The sequence below is a fragment of the Neophocaena asiaeorientalis genome, unplaced genomic scaffold (genome assembly GCF_003031525.2).
Source record: "Neophocaena asiaeorientalis asiaeorientalis breed wild unplaced genomic scaffold, Neophocaena_asiaeorientalis_V1.1 scaffold474, whole genome shotgun sequence".
In the NCBI taxonomy this organism is placed as follows: Eukaryota; Metazoa; Chordata; class Mammalia; order Artiodactyla; family Phocoenidae; genus Neophocaena; species Neophocaena asiaeorientalis.
In genome coordinates, this window is record NW_020175391.1 from 424,152 (window position 1) to 449,405 (window position 25,254).

At 46.5% G+C, this 25,254-nt stretch overlaps 1 protein-coding gene across 1 annotated transcript in view; it reads right to left on the reverse strand.

Moving 5' to 3' along the window:
* Window positions 1-17,860: 17,860 nt before the first annotated feature.
* The window catches only part of PLEKHO1 (pleckstrin homology domain containing O1), a 10,156-nt gene continuing 2,762 nt past the window's right edge, over window positions 17,861-25,254 (reverse strand). The window contains exons 4-7 of the mRNA XM_024765826.1: window positions 21,929-22,069; window positions 21,105-21,209; window positions 20,619-20,720; window positions 17,861-18,677 (exon numbers count right to left, since the gene is read on the reverse strand). Of these exons, the coding sequence (XP_024621594.1) occupies window positions 17,973-18,677; window positions 20,619-20,720; window positions 21,105-21,209; window positions 21,929-22,069 (1,053 nt within the window). The 3' untranslated portion in view covers window positions 17,861-17,972. The remainder of the gene's footprint in view (window positions 18,678-20,618; window positions 20,721-21,104; window positions 21,210-21,928; window positions 22,070-25,254) is intronic.

Here is a 25,254-nt window from a genome sequence, read left to right on the forward strand (position 1 = left end):
ATGACTTGTAAGTGGGTGTGACTGTGATGTGCCTTCCAATAGCTTTCAATTTAACGAAATATTGTGGATAACCAGGTGCTATTCTTTTAAAATAATTGTGTAAAAAAAAAAAAAAACAAAACCCCAAAACAAAAAAACTTCCCTCTCTGCTTTTTTGTCTCCAAGGGAAAAGCACCGTCAATCCCTAGCAGTTAGTCTGGGGCAGAGGCAGCGGGAGGGAGGGAGGTGATCAGATTTAGGAGATAGTTGAGAAGTAGGATGGACAAGGAAATCTTTTGAGGGAAAAAATTTTGAGTTCTTTTTTTTGTTTTGTTTTCGGTACGCGGGCCTCTCACTGTTGTGGCCTCTCCCGTTGCGGAGCACAGCCTCCGGATGTGCAGGCTCAGTGGCCATTGCTCACGGGCCCAGCCGCTCCGTGGCATGTGGGATCTTCCCGTACCGGGGCACGAACCCGTGTTCCTTGCATCGGCAGGCGGACTACTCAACCACTGCGCCACCAGGGAAGCCCCTGAGTTCATTTTTAAAGTTGTTTTTTAATTGAAAGAGTAACACATGCCGCGGCAAAATTCAAACCGTACTAAAGCTGTACAATGAAAAGTATGTCTCCCTAACCAGAGTCAACCACTGTTACTAGTTCTTGTGTATTCTTTCTAGAAGTTTTCTGTAAGCTTAAATTTTTAGTATTTTCATTAAAAATATTTCTTTTTATTAAAACATTTAATATTTTTCTTTTTATAAAAATGGGAGCATACCATACACCCTGCTCTTCCCTTTACTAATTCACTTAACATTATACTGTGGCAGTCTTGCCACATTTGCTTCATTCTTTTTAACGACTGTTTAATAGTCCATTGAAAGGGGACTTCCCTGGTTGCGCAGTGGTTAAGAATCCATCTGCCAGTGCAGGGGACATGGGTTTGAGCCCTGGTCCGGGAAGATCCCATATGCCACGGAGCAACTAAGCCCGTGCGCCACAACTACTGAGCCTGCGCTCTAGAGCCCACGTGCCACAACTACTGAGCCTGTGTGCCACAACTACTGAGCCCACGTGCCACAAATACTGAAGCCCGTGAGCCTAGAGCCTGTGCTCTGCAACAAGAGAAGCCACCGCAAAGAGAAGCTCGCACGCCACAACAAAGAGTAGCCCCCACTCGCCGCAACTAGAGAAAGCCCGCACGCAGCAAGGAAGACCCAACGCAGCCAAAAATAAATAAAAAGTAAAATAAATTTATAAAAAAAAGAATGATGCATTTAAAAAAAATAGTCCACTGAATGAATGTGTTATCATAATTTATTTAAATTGGTCTCCAAACTGATGGACATTGGGGCTATTTCCAATTTTTGGTATTTGAATTAGATTTTTACATAAGAGATATGAATTAATAAAGGAAGAATTTTAGGTCATGAAAAAAGGTTTATATATAAACAGGGACCCTGGCATTTTTGTGACTGAGGAACTGCTCTTGACTTGCCTAAGCCTTAGGGTGAATGTAGTTATGAGGGTGGAGGTGGGAGAGTAGTGAGTGTTTATGCAGACCTTTGAGTCTATGTGACTTAAGAACTGGGCATGTCTAACAGGGATGGATTGAAGCTGGCATAGACACTTCTTCACCAATTAAAGATCTTTCAGGGGAGGAGGCTGCCACAGCTGTGAACACTGACCATATTCCCCTCCAGTAGAAATGCCCTCTTGTCCACCCATGGCTGTCAGTCACTGTATTGTATCCTAAATCTACCTGCTGTCACAGTTGTTTATCTGGGCCCCCTAGCCATTGTAAGAAACAGGAAGTATTTGTAAAAGACAGAGAGTAGGTCTGATAGCTTGGGAGGAATGAGAAATGGGCCATTTTGTAAGGCTACCACCCACTTGTTCTTCCCTTTGGTTTAAGCACACTTTGTCCTCTCCCACTGATGTTGGAAGAGTTAGTTTCAGAGGCAACCATTTACCAGTTGCATGATCTTGGGAAAGTATCAATATCTCCAAACTTCAGTTCTCCCATCAGCAAAATGGGTATAATAATTCCTGGTTGGCACAGTGTTGGTAAGATTTAATAAGCCAATGGATGTGAAAGGGCCTGTGTTTCATTTTACTTTCTTCCAAGACCTTGCCAGAATGGAGTTTGTAAAGCAATATGTAATCCAACCCAAGACAGTGAAGCATATTCTGTTCTTTCCTGGGATGTGCCTCCCAGTGTAAGCCTCCCATACTCTCAGCTTTTATGCTTTATTGAAGCTATTCCTGAAAGTTCATCACCTTTAGGAAAATATTACCAGATTTCTTTACATTTCTATAGCACTTTATGGCTGGCAAAGAGACCTTAGCAACAATGATCTAATTTGAGCCTCCCATCAAACCATCTGGGGTAAATAGGGCATGTTTTATTCCCATGTAAAAGATGGCATAACTGAGGCTCAGAGAAATTGATATAAAGAAACTGAGACTCACAGAAGACACATTGATAGAGAGCAGGAAGAGGTCCCTCTAGACTACTACAGGACTGATGAGGTGAGAGGTAGCTTCCCTGCTCTCAATCTGCTTAGGCTTGGAATTCTTGAGTCTGTTTCCCCAATCATATTTTACATCCTAGTAAAATACATGTCACTGTAAATATTTGTTTATTTATTTGGCTGCGCTGGGATCTTAGTTGCAGCATGCAGGCTCTTAGTTGCAGCATGTGGGATCTGGTTCCCCCACCAGAGATCGAACCCAGGCCCCCTGCATTGGGAGTGCGAAGTCTTTAACCACTGGGCCACCAGGGAAGTCCCCATGTCACTTTATTTATTTATTTAAAACGATTTTTTTGATGTGGACCATTGTTAAAGTCTTTATTGAATTTGTTACAGTACTGCTTCTGTTTTATGTTTTGGTTTTTTGGCCACAAGGCATGTGGGATCTCAGCTCCCCAACCAGGGATCGAACCAGCACCTCCTACATTGGAAGGTGAAGTATTAACCACTGGATCGCCAGGGAAGTCCCCCCCATGTCACTTTAAAAATAATTTCTAACTGGAAAAAAATGTTGTATTAGTAAGACATTTCACAGTTTGCAAAATACCTTAAAATCCACGTATGCATTTGATTCTTACAATAACCCTATGAAGTAAGTAGAGCAAATGTGAGTAATTCCATTTTGCAGATGCAGAAATAGATTTAGGAATTGAGACCTGCCCAGGGTCAAACAATCAATAAGGAGAAGAGCCAGAATGGGAACCTGGCCTTCTGGCCACAATTTCAATGCCTTTAAAAAAAATTATTTATTTAATTTATTTTTATTCTTGGCTGCATTGGGTCTTCGTTGCTGCATGTGGGCTTTCTCTAGTTGCGGCGAGCAGGGGCTACTCTTTATTGTGGTGTGTGGGCTTCTCGTTGCGGTGGCTTCTCTTGTTGCGGAGCACGGGCTCTAGGCACGCGGGCTCTAGAGCACAGGCTCAGTAGTTGTGGCACACGGGCTTAGTTGCTCTGCGGCATATGGGGTCTTCTCGGACCAGGGCTCAAACCCGTGTCTCCTGCATTAGCAGGCAGATTCTTAACCACCGCACCACCAGGGAAGTCCCTTAAAAATATTTATTGAATACCTTTGTGAACTGCTCACCATCTAGTTGGGAGAACGGAAAATAAACAAATGGTTACAATCAAAGACAAAATATACTTTGCAGTTTGGAGACTTGATAAGTGGTTTTTAATGACAGTGTGATGACACCTTTTCCTCAAAAGTTAATGATCACTATTGACTTTTGTAAAGAGTGGGAGAAAGAAGCCACACATACACATACCCATAACGAGCCCCCACTCCCTGACATCAGTGAAAATCATCTGAATTTTACATTCCAATAAGTAACTGGCATTTTCTTGGCATGTTAATCTGTAGGGAATTACAGGCTGCAGGGTAGTAGTATATCATCAGAGAATGTCAACTAGATTACAGTATTATGTTACTTTGATGTCACTGCCCAGCATTGTTTTAGTCTTTTCCTTACTAACAGCTACATTTGCTAGATCTTATTTCAGCAACATCATGTAAAAAAAAAAAGAGAATTTGTAATAATTTTCTTTATAAACAGCATATTTCTTGTTTGATAATAAAGACTTTGCTTACTTCTGTCCTCTTGCTTTCTCGGGGCCATAATTGGTTGTAGGTCTGATCATCCTTCTCAGTTCTCCAGGGCAACATGTGACCTGAAGCAGACTCTAAAAGAGGAAAGATAGGTCAGACTTAGAGATTCAAGATTAAACAGAGCAGTGTGTTTAGAGCACTAGACTTAGAATTAAAAAAAAAAAAAAGAAGGAAGAGTAAATCTCCCTTGTATAATGAAGAATTAACTTTACCCAAAGAGAGGCCTGGCCTTTGCCCTCAGCTACTGGGAGGTAATATCTAGGCCCCCTAAAATGTCCTACCTGATAGGAGTGTCTGTCTGCCTGGGGGGGTTGGCCACTGACCAGTCTAACAATGTGATTTATGATGGTGGCTTTGAAAGATGCTGTATCAGTTCTGACCTCCAGAGGAACAGGAGACTACAGGTCAGAGGTGTGGGCAGTGTGTGACTGAGCCTCAATAAAAACTCTGAACACCAGAGACTTGGGTAAGCATCTCTGCTTGGCAACACTCTTTTTTTTTTTTTTTTTTTTTTTTTTTTTTACATGTGGGATCTTCCCAGACCGGGGCACGAACCTGCGTCCCCTGCATCGGTAGGCGGACTCTCAACCACTGCACCACCAGGGAAGCCCTGGTTGGCAACACTCTTGAATGTTGGCACATGGTGTAACTGGGAGGAGGTAATGCTATCCAGGACTCCATGAGAGATGACCTGAAGCTTCATGTTTGGGTCTCGCCCACATTTCACCCCATCTGTCTCTTCTTTCAGCTCGTCCTGATTTGTATCCTTTTGTACTAATACTTTAATAGTAAGTACAATGCTTTCCTGAGTTCTGTGAGTAGTTCTAGCAAATTCTCAAACTTGATGGAATAGTGGGACTCCTGCTCTTGTGACTGGTATCTGAAGTGAGGGCACCCTTGTGGAGGACTGGGCCCATAACCTGTGAAGTTTGGCCTAAACCTGGTAGTTGGTACTGGACATCACTGCGTTTTCCCAATACCTGATTTTAGATTTAGATTTTGGCACTTTCTAGCTTGGTTACTTCTCTCAGCTTCAATTTTTTTTTTTAATCCTTAATTTGGTGTCATCTCTGCCCTACTTTCCTCACAGGGTTAATTCTTAAGATCAAAATAAGTAATGTATGTAAAAGCTATTAATAGCAAACAAGAATATGCTATTTAAAAACTGTAATGGGGGGCTTCCCTGGTGGTGCAGTGGTTGAGAATCCGCCTGCCGATGCAGGGGACACAGGCTTGTGCCCCAGTCCCGGAAGATCCCACGTGCTGCAGAGCAGCTGGGCCCGTGAGCCATGGCTGCTGAGCCTGCGCGCGTCCGGAGCCTGTGCTCCGCAACGGGAGAGGCCACAACAGTGAGAGGCCCGCGTACCGCAAAACAAAACAAAACAAACAAAAACTGTAATGGGTCATCAAAATATATTAATATTATTACAATGGAACTAAATGGTTGCGATGAATTTGGCAGATGTGTGCATGGGTTAGGCACCATTTTATTCAGTCATTCATTATGCAAACAATTTTTGCATTTATATTGTGTGCAGAGTGCTAGGGAGATAACAGTGAACAAGTCAAGGCCCTGCCCCTATGGAGCTTATATTCTACTCAGGGAGAGAGATAATAACACAGTAAATGAGGCAAATAATGAGACTGTGCTAATTGTTGTGAAAGAAGCAAATAGAGGGACATGATAGGGAGCAGTTCCATTGGAAGGGGTGCTTCTTGAGACAGAGTGGCCAGTAAAAAGCTCTCAGAGGAGCTGACATTTGAAAAAAGATTTTAAGGAAGAGAACTAGTGGTTTTTTAGGCAGAAGGACTAGGAAGGGCAAAGGTCTTGAGGTAGGAAAGAGGTTGGTGTGTTTGAAGAACAGAAACGAGTCTGTGTGGCTGCTTCTGGGCAACATAAAGTGGGAGATGTGCATGGGTCAGACGATGAAGGGGAAGAAGTTTGGATTTTTATTTTGAGAGTGACGAGAAGCTTGGATGGCTTTATGTGTGTGTGTGCATGTGTGTGTGTGTGTGTGTGTGTGTGTGTGTGTATGTGTGTAAAATTTTTAAATTTATTTGGCTGTGCCGGGTCTTAGTTGCAACACGTGGGATCTTCATTGCCGCATGCGGGATCTTAGTTGCCGCATACAGGATCTAGTTCCCTGACTAGGGATCGAACCCACACCCCCTGCATTGGCAGCTCAGAGTCTTAACCACTGGATCACCAGGGAAGTCCCTTGGATGGTTTTAAGTAGGCAAGTAACGTGAAGTGCTCTAAGGATTCCAGCTGCTGAGTGGGGAAGAGGAGAAGCAGGGGGAGCTCTCCAGGGTCCTAAGGGACTTCGAAAAGGGAGGTCTGTGGGACAACCACTGGCTGTTGCTGTGGTTGGTCTTGGGGCTACAGCTGGTAACTTATTGTCTCCCTGCTCCGTTATCTACTCTAAATTCCACTCTCCCTCTCTTCTGGATATCAGTCCACTGTCACCTCTGCTGGTCTTGATGGCTTACTGGGTGGTGTAACCCACACCCTTATTCTTGAGGAGGTCTGAGCTCTGATACCCTCACCCTTCACAGGCTGGGCTGTGCTTGTCATTCATGTCACAGTTAGGCCACAGAGTGCCAAGAGGTGCCCAAGTGGATACCTGAGTTCCACACATATTCCTGTCCCACGTAGTAGCAGTTCTACCTCCTTTTGCTAATGAGGCTCAGTATCCCTGAGGCCCCACTCAAAGCTGCAGCCTTGGGGCTTCCCTGGTGGCGCAGTGGTTGAGAGTCCGCCTGCCAATGTAGGGGACACGGGTTCGTGCCCCGGTCTGGGAGGATCCCACACGCCAAAAAAAAAAAAAAAAAAAAAAAAAAAAATCTGCAGCCTTGGGGAGTGACATGCATGATATAACTTATATATGTATGTATTATGTATATGTATTTTAAAATATTTATTTATTTATTTATCTGGCCGCGACGGGTCTTAGTTGCGGCATGTGGAATCTTTGGCTGCGGCATGTGGGATCTTTTTTTTTTTTTTTTTCAGTTGCGGCATGCGGGATCTAATTCCCTGACCAGGGATCGAACCCGGCCCCCCTGCTTTAGAAGCGTGGAGTCTTAACTACTGGACCACCAGGGAAGTCCCCAACGTATTTTTAAAATGTCACTCTGGCTGTTGTGTGGAACCTGGATGGAAAGGGAGTGAGAGTGGAAGCAGGGAGACAAGCAGGGGTTCCTGTGGTGGTTCAGGTGAGAGATGGTGGTTGGGGCCAAGGAGGTGGCCATGGAAATACTTCTTTTTGCTAGACTACAAACTCCAGGAAGGCTCGGAGCTGTCTCTTTTGTGTAACTTATATTCCAAGCTTCTAGAACAGTGCCTGGCACATAGGAGGTCCTCAAAAAATATTAGCTGCATCAATGAGTGAATAGTTACTTTCTGGAGTCAGACTGGAATCAGGTTGAGGATAAATAAAAGTGTAAGCTCTTCTAAAAAAAAAAAAAGCTGCAACTTTGTGTGTCTCCCAGTATATGGGCTACAGCAGTATTCCTAGGGGTTGGAGCATATTGTCTCCAGAACAAAGAGGTCCACCAGGGATTGTGTTTCCTTCTTTGTGGATGCAAGATGCAGCAATTTGCCTTTTCTTTAGATGGGTGTCCTAGCTTACCCCTACCACTGGGCCCCAAATGACTTTACTGAAGCGGCAGTTCCCTGAATGTTCCTAGAGTTTATATCTCACCCTCTTGAGTGCTTGTGTCTTACCAAGGCTTTAAGGTGCTAGCCACCTTTTGCTCAGTCTCCTGAAACAGCATAATGTCATTGATGCAATGGATCGATGTGATATTCTGCGGGATGTCGAGATGGTCTAGATCTTTTCTGAATATATCACAACATAGATTTGGAGAGTTACCACAGCCTGGGGAGAAAACTAAATGAATGTTGTTCAGTCCACGTGAATGCTGTTTCTGATCCTCTTTCCTGATGGGGATAAAGAGGAATGCATTTGCTAAATCAGTGGCCACATATCATGTACTTGAAGTCATATTTATATGCTCTAGCAATGAGACCACATCCAGCCTGGTGGCTGCAGTCGGGGTGGAGTTGAACTGGCAACAGTCTATAGTCGTTCTCCAGGATCTATCTGTTTTCTTCAGGGCCCAGACTGGTGAATTAGACAGAGGTATGGTAGCGACCACCATCCCTGCATCCTTAAGATCCTAAAGAGTGGCACTGATTTCTATCTTCCCTCCCAAATGGGGTATTGTTTTTTATTTACCATCTTGTCTGGGGAGCAGAGGAGTGGGGAGAGGTGCACAGTTTTGGACGTTTCCATTTGTCCTTCTCCACTGTGAAAGCTCTTATCACATAAACCAATAACCCAATGTGGCGGCTTCGCCAACTGCCAAATATAGCAATCCCAGCTACACGTTCAGGGACTGGGGCAACGACCACTAGGTGGGGCCATGGACCCAGTGGACCCCCTTTAAGCTGACTTCAGCCAGGACTCCATTTTGACCTGGCCCATGTCCCATCACTCTAATGGGGGTCCACAATGACATTTTAGGTCTCTGAATATCGGTATCATTTCAGAGCCTGTGTCCTGCCGGATATTCCCCCCAACCTCCTAGTTTACAGTCACCCAAGTAAAATGGCTGTGAGTCCCTTTGCAAGAAGGACTGGTAGAGTTATTACACTGTATACTTGCTGTGACATTGCAGGCTCCTTTCTCCTGGGGACTTGGACACTTTTTCATTCAATAGATTTCAAGTCTGAAAGCAGTTTCAGGTCTTTGAACTGGACAAGGGATTATGACTTTTTTATAAAGTGTTTTTTTTTTTTTTTTTTTTTTTAGGGATCCTCCCGGACCGCGGCACGAACCCGCGTCCCCTGCATCGGCAGGCGGATTCTCAACCACTGCGCCACCAGGGAAGCCCTATAAAGTGTTTTTTAAAAAATATATTTAGCTGTGGTAAAAAAACATAAAACTTATCATCTTAACCATTTTTAACGGTACAGCTGAGTAGTGATAAGCACACTCACAATGTTGTACAACCCAGCTCCAGAAATGTCTCATTTTGCAATATTGAAACTGCATCCATTAAAAAACAACCCATTTCCCCCTCCCCGCAGCCCCTGGAAACCACCATTCTACTTCCTGTTTATATGACTTTGACTATTTTAGATACTTCATATAAGCGGGAGCATACAGTATTTGTCTTTTTGTGACTGGCTTTCTTAGCAGTCCTCAAGGTTCATCCATGGTGTAGTATATGACAGGATTTCCTTCCTTTTGTAAGGTTGAATAATATTCCATTGTATGTATATACTACATTTTGTTTATCCATTCATCCTTTGGTGAACACTTGAGTTACTTCCACCTCTGGCCCACTGTTAGTAATGCTGCTATGAACATGGATGTGCAAATACCTCTTTAAGATCCTGCTTTCATTCTTTTGGATATATACCAGGAGTGGGATTGCTGGATCATATGGTAATTCTATTTTTATTTTTTTGAGGAACTACCATATTGTTTTCTATAGTGGCTGCACCATTTTACACTCCCACCAACAGTGCACAAGGGTTCCAATTTCTCCGCATCAAGGGATCATGATTTTTTTTTATTGGGGCAACAGTGTTCAGCTCCCTGTTCACCTAGTCTTGCATTCTTTTTATATGTTAAACAATGCCCATCTATTTTGTCCCTAGGGATACCGTGTTCTATTAACCAACTCAGATCTCTGTGGGTTAAGCCCCCTTGGTTGGCCCTTCAATCTTGCTGTTCATTAAGATAATTGTGACCCCTGGTTCCTACTGTTGCCACTTGGCCTCAGCTGGTGGAGATGGGGAGGGGGGTTTGATTATCTCCATTGCTATCAATGATCCCAGCTCTGTGATTGCCTCTCCTGCTCTGCAGAGATGAGCCACCACTGAACTTAGTGATGCTGGTGCCCCTCTAGTGGCTGTGGTGAATGGTTTGTCTTCTGAACCTTCCACGAAATATAATCCTTTGGTGGGTCTTCAGGCCTCAAATAATAGGTCCATTCCACTATGTCCACTCCCTAAGCTTTTTAATCCTTTCCTCCACCGTCTGATGTGGCAATTCCAGCATTCCAACTTTGCTCAGTGTGGGACATCACTTTTTCCAGGCTTCTAGGAGCACTCTAAGAACACATTGGAAACAACTCTGGTGTCCTTGCTGAAATGTAAACCCTATATCCCAAGAGAGTGCCCCTAAATTAATAAACTCTTTCTCATCCAGTTTTATATTCTGGTACCCTTGATCAAGCACACTCAAAATCTAATCCATGGGGCTTCCCTGGTGGCGCAGTGGTTGAGAGTCCGCCTGCCGATGCAGGGGACACGGGTTCGTGCCCCGGTCTGGGAAGATCCCATATGCCGCAGAGCGGCTGGGCCCATGAGCCGTGGCCGCTGAGCCTGCGCATCCGGAGCCCGTGCTCCGCAATGGGAGAGGCCACAGTGGTGAGGGCCCCTGCCCACCGCAAAAAAAAAAAAAAAAAAAATCTAATCCATGGCATCCTCTCCTGCTCCTGCTGTTACATGCTGGGTGTTAATTCCTTTTCTTCCTTCTGAGGTCCAACATGTTCTCAGCTGAATTGTGCTGTGACTTAGCACCAGTTATCATCCCGGCAGGCAGAAAAGGAGATGGGGTCAGATCCTGACCTCTGCCACCTTCTAGGGAGGGGCCTTTACTGGGGATAGGTGGTGCTAGCTCTTAACGGAGAGGGGTGGATCACTTTTGTATGGGAAACCAAAATCTTCAGGGACATCTACCATCCGAGGATACCAGATGTCCCCACTCCATGTGTCAGGGTTCCAGTACAGGTTTTCTCAACTAGGGCCCTGGCCCTGGCACAACAGATCTACCCTGTCCGAAGGTTCTAGTTTCCTGCCTCAGGTGAAAGTTTGTCTTTGAAGTTCTGCATCTCTACTAGTTTCTGAGTTGGGTCTTCATTCTTTACTGCTCTCTTAACAGCAAAGAGAAGAACCTCTTTTAAGCTACCAAAGAAGCCTCAGGCTTTCACACTTAATTTCAATTGGTTGGTAATTGCTTTTCCTTGTCTCCCCATAAGATACCAAAGCAGTTTAGTAACCATCAGCCAATTTTCATGTCCTTGTATGAGTCATTTCCCTATACTTTTCAAATACCTGAATCATTTCACTGGCAGGAGGGTCTCCTCCATCAGATCATTCTCCTGAATTACCACTGGTGAAAGTTTTTCTGGCTGGAGACTGTTCCTGTCTCTCTAGTATTTTTCCAATAAATTTTGCTTGCAAACTGAATGGTTCCTTCTTTGGTTCCTTCCTCTTGCAAAAATACCTTATCATTTACAGCTAAGAAAAGCTTACTGGTACTTTCAACATTCTGCCTGGAAATCTCCTTAGCTACCTCCAATAAGCTCATTAGGTACATTTTCTATCTTCCAAAGTACCATAGGTGACAGTTTCATAAATTATTCCACCAGTATTTAACACAAGGTAACCCTTTCTCCAGCATCCAATGGTAATTTCCTCCCCGATCATCCAGCCTCTACTAATAGTCTCTTGGCTGCCCTTCTAGCCTCTGTTTACTGCCTGGTCCCAATGCCAATGTCCTGTGTTTTGGGTTTTAAGTATTGCAGTTTCCTACTTTAGCGTTTCAGTTTCTACTGCTGAATAACAAACCACCCTCAGACTTAGTGGCTTAAGACAACAATGATTTATTAATTTCTCACAATTCTGTGGGCTGACTGGATGGTTGGTCTTTGGTCTTGCATGTTGTGCTGCATTTAGCTTGCGTTTGCCCAGAGGCTCGGATGTTTGGGATGGTTTCGCGCGGTTTCAATGCCTCTTTCTCCACATGGTCTCATATCCCAAAGATGCTCGGCCAGGTTTCTTACTTGCAGCTAAATTTTAAGAGGGCCAGAGAGGACACTGTGAGACCTCTTAGGGCCTAAACTCTGGAACCTACACAATTGCACGTTCTACTGGTCAAAGCAAGTCACAAGGCAAACCCAGATTCAGACAGCACTTGGAGAAATAGCAATGCCTCTTGAGTGGGAGGAGAAGTAAACTCACAATACAAGAGCATGGATGGAGGTTGATTCATTGAGGGCCATTATTTAAGGATCTACCACACTTAAATTTAAGGTGCCTGTTAAAATGGAATACTATTCAGCCATAAAAAAGAATAAAATTTTGCCATTTGCAGCAACATGGATGGACTTGGAAGGCATTATGCTAAGTGAAATAAGTCAGACAGAGAAAGATAAATACTGTATGATATCACTTATATGTGGAATCTGAAAAAATATAACAAACTAGAGAATATAACAAAAAAAGCAGCAGACTCACAGATATAGAGAACAAAGTAGTGGTTACCAGTGGAGGGGGGGATATAGGAGTGGGGGAGTGGGAGGTACAAACTATTGGGTGTAAGACAGCTCAAGGATGTATTGTACAACATGGGAAATATAGCCAATATTTTGTTATAACTGTGAATGGAGTATAACCTTTAAAATTGTATTAAAAGAAGTTAATAGATCCTAAGAGTTCTCATCACAAGAAAAAAAAAAAAAAGATGCCCGTTAGACACCCAAGTAAAGATGCCAAATAGGTACTTAGCTGTAAGCGCCTTGATCCCAGAGCCGGGTTAGGCCAGGGAAGGAAATTGGGAATCATCAACATACAGACATGATGCTATGTGAATCATCCTGCCCTGCAGGTTCCTGGTTGCTGCGGCAGTGGACTGTGGAGGAGTCAGGGTGCCAGCAGGGTGCAGCGCTCTGAACGAGGCTGGATAAAGGCTGGGGGATGAAGGACATTCTGCTCTTGCAGCGGCTCCAAGTCCACTCCCCCACTGGGGTGTAGAGGATTCCACTAGCCCTCTCCTTCCACCTCCCTCCTTGATAGAGCCACAGGCATTAGGGATGAGGTTAGGACAACTGGTCTGCACGCAGAGGATACAGGACAGGCAACCATTCCACTGCCTTGTTTTGCCACCTAAAGAAAGGAACCCAGGAAAGCGGGGAACGAGCCACATTGCCCTGCTCAATCTTCTTTTTGTTGCGCTGCATTTGCTGCCAGGTAGGACAAATTTGCAAAAGCAACTGCATTCCCATTGTTACCACTTGTGGCCGTTTTCTCTCATTCTTCATCTAGAAGACAGTTTAGGCATCATCCCCAAATGTCCGACAACACTTTGTCAACCCCAAACTGGTTACCCTTATTTTAGATTTTTCTGTGTTTCTTAGGAGGAAGGGGCTGTTTGCTGTCATGGTTTTACTATATGGAAGAGGAAAAGCAAGAATGAGGTTGAGTCTAGTATTTTTGAAAGAAAGAGGTGATTTCAGAGCTATTCCAAACCAGCAGGAAAGACAGGGGAGATAAATCCAACTTGTCCAAAGGAGAAAGCAAAGAGGAGGAGGGAATAAGTCGGAGGCTGTGATGCAGATCAAGAGTTCTATGTTACCTGCTCTTCTCTAAGTTACTCTTCTCCGTATTGTCTTTACGAAAATGAAAACTGCCTATGTCCTTCCTTTCTGTAGCTGCATCAGCCTCTCCCTCCTGATAACTTAGGAAAAGCAGGGAATCTGTATTCTCCAATTCTCCCCAACCTTAACGCAGTTCTCTCCATGCTCGTTAACTCTCCAAGATCTTATTTTTAAGCTGGTTTTGCTAATTTTTGCATTCTCCTCAAGCCTGCTTTCAAGCCCAGGCTGGGGTTGGGGCCTGAGCCGGGGTGAGGCAAGTACAAGAGTTTCTGGCTCCATCTCCCATTTCCTGAGCTGAGCTGGGCTGTACTAATTGACCTCGAGGGTCTCAGCTGTGCTAAGTTGTATGTTTGTTAGATCTCGTTAGGATTGTAATTAGTGCAGAGAATCTAGGTCAGAGGCAACTGGTTGGATTGATGGTCTCAGGGGGCATGAATAAAGGCCGGGAACAGCAAACAGGTTCCTCGTTCTTGGGTGGGGTGAGCCAGGGGCAGGGAATGGTGGGACTTGTGTCAAACACACAGACAAATAGACACAGGGTCACGTGCAGAGAGGCGCTCAAAAACTGTTAGCGTGTGTGTGTGTTAGTGTGTGTGTGTGTATGTGTGTGTGTGTGTGGGTGTGTGTGTGTGTGTGTGTGTGTGTGTGTGTGTGTGTGTGTGGTGTGTTCGCTCCCACATTTACTCGGGTTTCTTTTCAACCTCTCCATATATGGTGTGGCTCTAGAGCAGCCTGGGGATTGGCTGCTGTTGTTGGGAGACTCGGAGGTAGGAAGAAAGCAGAAAAAAGAACGAACCCAGCAAGGGGAGGGAGTGTCAAGGGGAGGGGCTGTAGCTGAGCTTTGAGAGTTGCAGAATGGGGCTGGGTCCTCTTGCCTGTAAGGTTTAGAAAGGGGAGAGATTCTTCGGGGCTGCTTTTTGTGTGCAATGAGGTAGAGCTTACTGTTGGCAGAGGGTCTGGGAGAGGGCAAGGAAGGAGGCAAAGCTATTTCCCTAGGGTCGGCACGGCATGGTTTGTGAAGGCTGGAGCGGGAGTTAGAAAAACTTGTTTTTTTTCCCCTTTTCTTTTCACCCTAAACAGCCTACAGTTATGCTGTGGAAATAGCATGCAAATTAATTCATCAGCTTTCCAGGTCAGCACCTCAGATATTCTTCCTAATGGAGGCCAGTCAGGACTGTACTGCACTCTGTTCCCCAAACCTCTACAAGTTAATGGGGGAAGAACAGGAAAAGTTGAGGAAAATGTCATTGAAATAGGAAATGGCACTTAGTTCTTTACCTGTCTCTACCCCTCGCCCCATTTCAACTCTGTGTGTACTGGCTTTCCTCATCTCCCTTGCCTGGGGCCTCCCAAAAGATTCTCCCTTTTCCAGTTCATTTGTGTAAGAAAAGAATATAGCAAAGATGTTGGAAGAGAGGAAAGAAGAAAGAAAAATACACATCCTGAAATACGTCTATCGGCAACTGTGTAGTAAGCAGGTTGCCCCGCACCCCTACTCAGTCCACCCATTTGCCCCAGAACACGTGACTGGGAGGAAGTAAGGGAAATATTTCAGGTAAAGAAACTGGAGTGATGCAGTGAGGGAAGACAGATCTGGGAGGAGGGAAAAGCTAGAGTTCCAGCATCATTATCCTCCAGCCACAGTGCCGGTGCTCATGCTTCCTTAACAGAGATCACGCTGGCAGCCCACCACCGGCGTACGCTCTAAGCTGTTTTTCTAGCGGGGAGCCTGGCTTTGTGCTAAGCTCTGAAATTCTTGAAGACAGAAGATCAAGCTTTCCCCCTTCTTCCTATCTCTGGCCTTTAGCCCAGTACCTGGTATTCTCTCTCCTTGAAGAAAGGCCTATGGGCACAGTCCATGGACTGGATCAGCTCGTGTACCAGAACACAGTGACAGTAACCCCATCCCCTAAGCCTCATTCTAACCGTACTCCTACCGCCTGAGCTACTGTTAATAGCCCACTGAGTCAAACTAAAGCTGCCACAGCAGCTACTTACCAGCTGGCAGGCATTTTCCATACATTGTCTTTACACTTCCACTTTGCAGATGAGAAAACTGACACTTGGAAAGCTTGTGCCTTGCCCAGGGTCTCATAACTAAAAAGTCAGAATTTGAACCCAGATCTGTCTGATTCCAAAGCTGGCCTCATCTTACCACCTTGTGGCCTGGTTTTGGTGCCTTAAGACTGCAGGAGCCCAGTGCCCAACTCTTAGTCTCCCGGGGTCCCTGATCTTTCTTTTCTGCTTCCCCTCACCTTTCTCCTCTCCGCTGTCTCCCTCCATCCTCTAGCTCCCCTGGGAGCCACAGATAATTGGCATGTTGGGATATACATGTCATTCTTGCTTTTGTCTTTTTCTTCATTATGTGGGAGCGACAAGGAGAAGAAAGAGAGAAAAAGGAAAATGCTGGTAAAATAAATTAATACAAAAATGCAGACTTACATATAAAAGTAAATATTTTAACCTAGACTTTCAGTATTTGTGACAACGGGTAGCTCTGCCGACCATGCTTAGAGTTTAGGTGAGCAAAACTTGTTTGGAGGATAGGAAGTCTGGAGACCCAGGCTCCCTCCCCTCCTACCCCAGGAGACTCTGGGAATGACATGTAGGTGGCACTCTGGTGTACTCTCCTCACTCAAGGATACATGTGATTTAGTTAACTACAGGATAAATCTAGGGGAAATCGGCATGACTGTGAGTGGTGGGGACCGAAAGAGCATGAGAATCTCTCTTCCCTACAGATGTTCAACTTGGACAGATTCCCCCATCTTGCTTACGGGGTTATGGAGTAATGTCAGAGCAGAAGAGTGGCAATTGAGGGTCTGTGTTTTGCCCAAAGGATTTTCCTTGTTTCCCTCCTACCCCACCTTCCTGAATGTCACACGAGGGCAGCTTCGTGGCCAGGACGTACACACAGTTTGTCCCCATTTTCTCCTCTTCTCCCCTCTCACCCTTAGGTGAACTCTAGGTTTTGGCTCTTGGAGGCGAGAGGGGACCTAGGGAAGGGGATCAGGAAGCAAGGGGTCTACAGTTGACCCTTGAACAACGTTAAGTTTGAACTGCGCAGATCCACTTACATGCAGATATTTTTCAATAAACCCTACAGTACTACACAGCCTGCGGTTGGTTGAGCCCTCAGGTGCAGAGGAACCATGGATATGGAGGGCTGACTGTTAATTTACAGGTGGATTAACCCTCGCACTTTTCAAGGGTCAACTGTACTTCAAAGTGTTTTTTTTAACCCTTCATTACTTGATTCACGGGACTGTCCCCTTCTTTCCAAAAATCATTCATATGTTGCCTTCTTCTTCTCTGGACACTATCACTGTTATTAAACCTGATCTTAGAAACTTCAGAGGGAAGAAGCAATCAAAATGAGCTGTGTAGTCTCTACCACAGACAAGAATGTCGGGGAGTCTGGCAGCTGCAGAGGTGGTCAGGAGGGTGGTGGTGTGAGCATAAAGATGTTTTTCTAAAGCTGGGGCTTGATTAGTGTTGGAAGTAAGGTTCGAGGAAGGAGAGGGAGAGGCTACAGGAAACCCTAGCTTGGCCGAAAGAGGAACCTGGGCATATATTTGGCTTTCCCCTTCATACTACCCAGCTTGCATCACAAATCAGTTTCCGTTTTAGTTTGGTTCTTCTGTGGGGTTGACTGTCCCCGGTTCCCCTGTGCTAGGTGACCCTAGCCAAATGACCAGATCCATCCCATCTGTCCAGGGCTGTATCTCTGAATCAGTGTTGGGAAGGGTGTGAGAGAGGAAGGGAAGAAACACCTCATACAAGAAAGCCAGGCAGCGTGATTGCAATCAGAGGCTGCTAGGCGTGAGAAGCCAGTGCCCGGCGGCGGGGCTGGGGGTGTTTTAATCGCACAAACCCTCCTCGGGGCTGGGATAAATTTCACTTCTGTGTGCGTGGACAGGTGGCACTGGCTCCCACATCTCTTGAGCTAGGGCTGAGTGGCTGAAATTTCACCCTCAGATTGAAAACTTGGAATGGGACACAAGAGACGCCCCACACCTCCCCCTCTAAACGTAGGAGCCCAGATGCATCTTTGGGGGCAGCAGGGTATTCCTCACCACACCTCAGAGGGGTGGTGTGTGTAACACGGTCAGACTGTGCCTTCGTCACCCTCTCCCTCTTCATCCAGGTGAAAGCTTCTTAATACTGCTGTAGGGGTCACCTCCTCCCCAGATCTGAGGCAATTTAGGTCTCAGAGAGATAGATGGGGGGAAAGGAGTTTGGGAAATAAGGGCTGTAGGAGGGTCGGGCAGCAGCAAGAGCAACGAATTTGATCGTGTTTTTGTTTTCTTTTTTGACTGAGGTAAATAAAAAAGCTGTATCCTGCAACACCTGGAGATAAGAGTCTGTCCACCCCACACGTTCCAGACTCTGTCACCTTCCTCTACATCAGGCTCTTCCGGTACTGGCTATGCTGGCTGGGCTGTCTGAGGTGGGAGTCGGGGGTCTGCAGGTCCATCTGTCTGTACAGGTCCCTCAGCTCCCTGACTTCCTGGAGCACCCTCTTCGCCTGGCTCCAATTTGATGACGCCTCTCCCAGCAGCCGCTCTGTCTCCAGCAGCAGCTGTTCTGACTCAGAATCGGGAGGAGACCGAGGGGGGTCCTTGGCCTTTCGCTTCCCGTCTCCCAGTCCCTGAACCTCTGCCAGCAGCTCCTGAGTCTTCTCCAGTTTCCTTGCTACCAGGTCCTGGATCCGGGACAGCTGCCCCGGGTGGGGTGGGATGGGGGTCGGGGGGTCCTGGGCCTGCAGTTGGAGGGTGCGGGCTGCGGCAGTGTCCCGCTGAGACAGGATCTCCTCCAGGGAGGCACAGCGGCCTTTTTCTGCGGGGCTCAACTTCTTGGGTGCCTGGGGGGTGTAGGTGGCCCCTCTGTCTGGCTTTTCCCAAAGTCGGGGAAGGCCGCTTGCCCGGTCCGAGGAGGGCTGGATGCGGTCTGAGTCTGCTCTCCGCCGGCTGCCTGCCAGCTGGGCCACAGACTTGTCCAGGTCGACTCGAAAGCTCTCAGCACAGGAGGTTGGTTCCTCAGGGGAAGGGTCTTCCTCCTGGATCAGGTCCAAGGTCAGCATGCCATCCGAGGTAGAGGTTGAAGCCTGCAGAGGGAGAAGGAGGGAATGAAGGGGGTAGATTGTTGTCAGTGAGCATTTCAGGACTGACTGCCTGAAAGAGAAGCAAGCTGTGGTCATTTCCCTCCTCAACGTGCCTTCCCTGAATGAGAAGCCCCCACTCCTGACACAGCCCTCTGACTTTGTTTCCTATTTCTTATTCCTTTGATAGTGACTTAAACTTCTTTCTTTTATTTTTCTGTGATTTAAAGTAATTTCTCCTGGGGGACTTCCGTGGTGGTCCAGTGGGTAAGATTCCGCGCTCCCAATGCAGGGGGTCTGGGTTCGATCCCTGGTCAGGGAACTAGATCCTGCATGCATGCTGCAACTACGAGGCAGCATGCCGCAACTAAGAGGCAGCATGCCGCAACTAAAGACCCTGTGTGCCGTAACTAAGACCCAGCACAGCCAAAGTAAGTTAGCAAATAAATATTTAAAAAAAATACCAATTTATTAAAAAAATAATTTCTCCTGCATGTTTCCCATATTTTCCACTTTACTACGAGCTTCCTGAAGAGTGTCTTTTTCCTCTGTATTGTGGACTCTAAGCATCAGTTGGGTTTGACACATGCAGGATGCCTGGCATGGCAGGGTAACTGTCCTTTTCCATCTGTATCCTCTGAGCCACACACCTCAACCCCCTCTGCTATTTGGACCTCAGAACTTCTTGCCTTAAAATAAAACTTGTTCTATTTCCAGAATACTGTAATTAAAAAAAAAGTGATAATGGTATTCAGCACCTTATATGTATTGATACATATGTTGTTTCAATCATTCCTCACAGCAACCGTTCAAGTGGGCATGATTACTGCCCCACTTTACAGTTGGAGGCGGGCAGCTTCAGAGTACACTGCAAAGCTAGGTTCCAGTCCAGTTCTGTCTGATTCCAAAGCCCATGTTCTTTCTTTCTTTTTTTTAAAAATTAATTTATTTTATTTATTTTGTTTTTGGCTGTGTTGGGTCTTTGTTGCTGTGTGCGGGCTTTCTCTAGTTGCGGCGAGCGGAGCCTGCTCTTCATTGTGGTGCACAGGTTTCTACTGTGGTGGCTTCTCTTGTTGGAAGCATGGGCTCTAGGTGCACAGGCTTCAGTAGTTGTGGCATGCGGCTCAGTAGTTGTAGCTCGCGGGCTCTAGAGCGCAGGCTCAGTAGTTGTGGCGCATGGGCGTAGCTGCTCCGCAGCATGTGGGATCTTCCCAGACCAGGGCTCGGACCCATGTCTTCTGCATTGGCTGGCGGATTCTTAACCACTGCGCCACCAGGGAGGCCCCCATGCTCTTTCTACTATACCTGAGTGCCTCTTTCCCTAGACACTTAGCGCTCAGGCAAATGAAAGAAAATCCTTGCTCCTCTAAGTGCCTGTGATACATAATGCTGTTATCCGTCAGGATAGCTAGCCACCAGACAGTAGCTTGTGTTGCCTTGTACTGTATTCACCTCTTCTACTTTTCACTTCCCTTGTGGGTATATCTCATTTTCCCCAAAGGATGATACATTTATTGAGGGCAGGACTTTCAAATTCACAGTAGGTGCTGACTAAATATTTTTGGTTTGGAGGAATCAAGAAAGGGAACAGGGTGGAGGGACTTCCCTAGCCTTTGACCTTGGTACACAAATGCCTCTGGTGGGCTGTCTGAGATACAGTCCTGTCTGAGATGAACTGACATGGAGTTGGCCCTTCAGCAATTTTTACTTTCTTTCTTTTTTTTTTGCGGTACACGGGCCTCTCACTGCTGTGGCCTCTCTTGTTGCAGAGCACAGGCTCCGGACGCGCAGGCTCAGCGGCCATGGCTCACGGGCCCAGCCGCTCCGCGGCATGTGGGATCCTCCCGGACCAGGGCATGAACCCGTGTCCCCTGCATCGGCAGGTGGACTCTCAACCACTGCACCACCAGGGAAGCCCAATTTTTACTTTCTTATAGTCTTACATACCACAGCCATTAGGTGTCCCCGAGTTGGGGGGCGGCGGGAGTGCTGGATTTTTGCCCTGTCTCGAGTTGGGTGTGCGAGATAGCTGTCCTCCTCAACGGTGACCTGAAGAGATGCACTGTGAGTCATGGGTGTTATTTGGAGACTCTGTCCCAACCCAGCTTCCCCTGAGGCCTGAACATGCCTGGACTGGGAAATAATCCCACCTCATGAACCGTTTCTGGGCAAATCCAAGGGCAAGGGATGTATTGGACATGAAGGGGCTCCTTAAGCTGGCCCAGGGCTGGCCCATGCATCAGAAAGTGGGGAAATAGGAGGTGGCAGAAAAGACTTAGAAGTTAGAAGGAGAATAGAGTTTCAAAAGGGAAATAAAGAAGCAGAGCTGGTAGGGAGCTAGTAAATGGGGCCCACAGCATCCTCTTCCCTCTTCAGTGAGTCATTCTGCTCCCTCTGCCTCAGCGTCCCCTTCCCCACAATAAACCTCCTGACCTCATCCAAGATGCGGTTCTTGGCGCGAGTGATGGCGGAGTTGAGGGCGTTGATCCATGATTCCTTCTCTTCCGGACTCACTGCCAGGAAGATCAAGTTGGGTGCCTGTGAGGAGAAGATTCTTGTTTCAGTCAGGGTTTTACATTTGGCCTCACCTTGACAGTGAAGAAGTAAGAAATTATAATCTCATTCTCTTAGACCCAGCTCTTGGAAGGAGAGAGATTCTACTTCTGGAGTCATCCGTAACTTAAGGAAATCAGCCTCTATTCCTGCAAAATGCCATTGCTTGGAGGCTGTTTTAGAAATGACCAATGAGGAGCTTAGATGGGTACCAGATATTAATACGGCACTGGAGATAATTAGAGGAGGTTTGGGAAAGGACAGATACTAAAATAAAGATCTTTAAATGTTCGAAGAAATAGAATGTGACAGGAATGGCTTCCCTGGGTTTCCTCAGACAATAGAAATTAGATTCAGAATTTCAACCGCCTATCACAGTACAGGGAAAAGTGGCTGTCTCCCAAGAGGGGTGTGTTTGTGTATTTGTGTGTGTGTGTGTGTGTTAGACAGAGAGAGACAGAGAGAGGGAGAGAGATATGATCTTTGTGGCTGGACAGTTTAAAGGCTGGCTTGCCTGGAAGGAAGGAAATGGCCATGATATTCTCAGGTTAAATAATAAAAGCTGGCAGGAGAGCAATAATTCAGGGCCTCTGAGCCAAGAGAGCTGAGAGAGAGAGATCCTGAAGGGGCAGGTGCTCTCCTCTGCTCCCCACACCCCTGACCTGGTCGATGTTCTGGTGGCCCAGGCGGCAGGCGGAGCGTACCGTGTTCCCAGGCTGTTTGGAGTGGGCAAGAGTGAACTTGCTATGATTCTTCTTGCTCCTGCTCTTGGATTTCCGGAGCTCTTCACACTTCTCATAGTCACTCAGGTCAAACACCTCTTGAACATTTTTCTCATCTTTTACCTAGGGGAGGGTTGGAGGTGAGGTGCTGAGGATAAAATTACTTAGTCCCTTCTCCCAAATTGTTAGTTACTGACCAGTCTTGGGAACCAGAAGAAGCCTGAGAGGGGAGGGATGACAGGTTACGGAAAGGCTGTCCTACCCAAGGCCCACAGAGGCCCGACAGTCGGGGGCAGCCCCCCATGTCCTGATTCCTCAGGTGGGTTTCCATTTAAACCCCTTGTCCCCACTCCCCTCAGCCAAGCTACCATTTCCAGAGCCCCAGTAGGTCTCTCTTCACTGTGACTCCCACTTTGTCCTTCAAAGGACATGGTTACAGGGCTAACAGTTTAATCCTATCATCCTGAAGTAAGCAAGACCCAGATGGCCCTTGATTGTCCAGAGGGAGGAGGTAAAGGCAGGGTCAATATCAGGGGATGTCTGGAGGGAACGAAGGGCTGCCTCCGCCCTCCCCTGTCCTATGTTTATGCTGTTGCCTTCTTATCCATCCCATTATCCCCTGGCTCCTTCCTTAAATATATACTATTATGAAGAGACTGATCTGTCTCCTTCTCAGAAGCTTCACCACCATAGGAACAGCAGCCCCTGTGTTCAGTTTGTTGAGTTTGTTCAGACAGGGTGAAAAACACACCTGTAGTTCCTACCCCTCCTTCTTCCTCCCAAGGTACCGTGACAACCCAACCCAGCTCCTGTGGGCTTGAGAAGCCACTTAATCATCCACTGCTCTCTAGGCAAAGATGCATTTATACTCTCCCTGGAGGACTACTTGGAAAAAAGTGTTCTGCTACCTGTTTCCATGATTCCAGTTTGAGCCCTTACTGCCAGGAAGTTCTTCCTTGTGTCTAAACTGAGCCCTTCCTGCTTGTAGAATCCATCTTGCACCCGGTTCCACTCTCAGCATTTCTATCCATCATTTGGCTCTTAACTCTCTTGTTGAATGTCTAATCAGAGACCACAGTTCCGTCTACATCCTCCAACCCCAACCAGCCTTTTATGAGTGCCACAAAGCAAATTCTACTAACATTTCTGCCAAGGTCCGTTTTAAACTTCTCAGGGTTTTTTCTCCTCTCCCCTAAGGTACTCCTATAGCCCCAATCCTCTGAAGCTGTGATTTGGCTTGCAAGAGGAAAGAAGTCTTCATCACTGGCCTGGACGGAGCAGCCTGTGATTAGAAAACCCTTTCACCCTCTGCTACTTGCGCCTGGGATTGGAAGACCCTGTGGAATGAGCTGTTCAGGTTTTCCTGGGATGAGAGATGAAAACCACCAGCACTTGTCTTGTTAAAACTAAACAGTCAAAAGTAGCCTCATATGTTCCTTGGAAGACATCTACCCTCTCTGACTGGAAGTATTTCACAAAAGAGTCCCCACGTCTCAAGGTCTGAAATAGGAATTGTGTGCCTGGAGGTGACTTCATTTATCCGCCTGGTTCTCTCTTCCATCCCCCAGCCGATCTCTGCTCTTGCATCTGCCTATCCTTCTGACTTGGCGCTGGACCCAGGGGGCTGACACAGACTCATTCAGGTGAATGGCTGCTCATACACCCACCTTTTTCCTCCAGGGCTCTCCCCTATCCTGGGCTCCTGGGTTTTGGACTAGGAAGTGACCAGAAGCCTTGAAGGCTTGTAGGTGAAAGTGGACAAGATGCTGGCAAGGGGTGTCCCAGAACAATTCCCAGAAACATGGAAGCAGGGATGCTGGGTGATGCATCACTCCTCTTCCCCTCCTTCCTCAGAGCTGAGACTATCAGCAGAGGCCAGAAATCTTGGAGAGGAAAGTGCTGGGTGTGTGTATGTAGCCAGGGGAAAAGAGTTACTTGTTCTGTTTTCCTTAGGGGAGGGGAGGAGAGGGGAACGGAAGGGGAGGGGAACAGAGGGGAAGGGAAGGGAAAGGGAGATATTCTGGCTTGGACATGACTGATAAGGAGCTCTGGGGAGCAGAAGACATTGACAGAGGTTAGCCCCTCATAAGGCAGGGGTAGCAGATGGGGTAAAGCAGTGAAACAAGCATACTCCAGTGCCCAGGGAAGATGGACAACTCCAAGACCCTAGTTCTCCACTGTATTGTTTTTGCCCATCTAATTCCCACAGTCTCATTTGTAATTACCACCCACAAAAGTCAACCCTTTCCCCTGATTCTTTCTCCTTAGCCCACAGAAAGGAATTTTTCCCATGCTTGCCAAAAAAAAGATGCCTTGAACTCAATTTCCTCTACCATGAGGTCTCCCTAAGGTCTAGTTTCTGTTCCTATACATCAGCTCCATGATCATAAGGTGCCCTTTGACTAAGAATGAAGAAAATGATTATTAACAACAAATACAGAAGGATTTCTTTGGTGGGGGCAGTTGCAAAAAAAATACTGGTGCAAATCCTAGGGGAGAGGGTTAGGGATTTCCTGCATTAACATATAAATTACTGGGACTTCCCTGGTGGTCCAGAGGGTAAGACTCCTAGCTTCCCAATGCAGGCACTGGGGTTCAATGCCTGGTCAGGGAACTAGATCCCGTGTGCATGCTGCAACTAAGAGTCTGCATGCCACAACTAAAGATCCCACAGGACACAACAAAGATCCTGCGTGCCGCAACCAAGACCCAGTGCAGCCAAAATAAATAAATAAATAAAATTTAAAAAGCCCATGTAAATTACAAACATCATACTATATTTTAAAAAATCTTGACTCTGTTGGCTCTGGAGCTTTTGGGAAGTGGACAGAATAAGGCCTATAGTCCTTGATCAGTTTCACCTTTAACCTAGGCCTTTGTAGCGTGGAAACTGGCCCCAAAGAAGAGTACTACCAATAGGCTTGTTCCCTATTTTCCTATGCCTTTCTCAGCAGTAGGCAGTTGGCCCCATGATCGGTCAGATGCTCCTGACTCACAGGATAGCAGACATCCTAAGCTGCGGTCATTCCATCCTTTCCCCTGTCTCAGTACCCCTTCCTCCACAAACAAGGGTCAACTACGCTCTTTTGCCCCCTGACTCTGTTCTTTGAACAAATACAAACAAGAAAAAGATGTCTTGTTCCTTCTACCCTTTCCCTGATCACATGTTTTCCCCACTGACGTGTGGGAAGTTCTCCCTGATTGCTACTAGAGTATTCTGCCATTATGGAGTTCAGGGAAGACAGGAGATACACTTTGACACTTGCCTAAGAAAAAAAAAAAGCCAACCCCCCCCCCCCCCCCCCCGC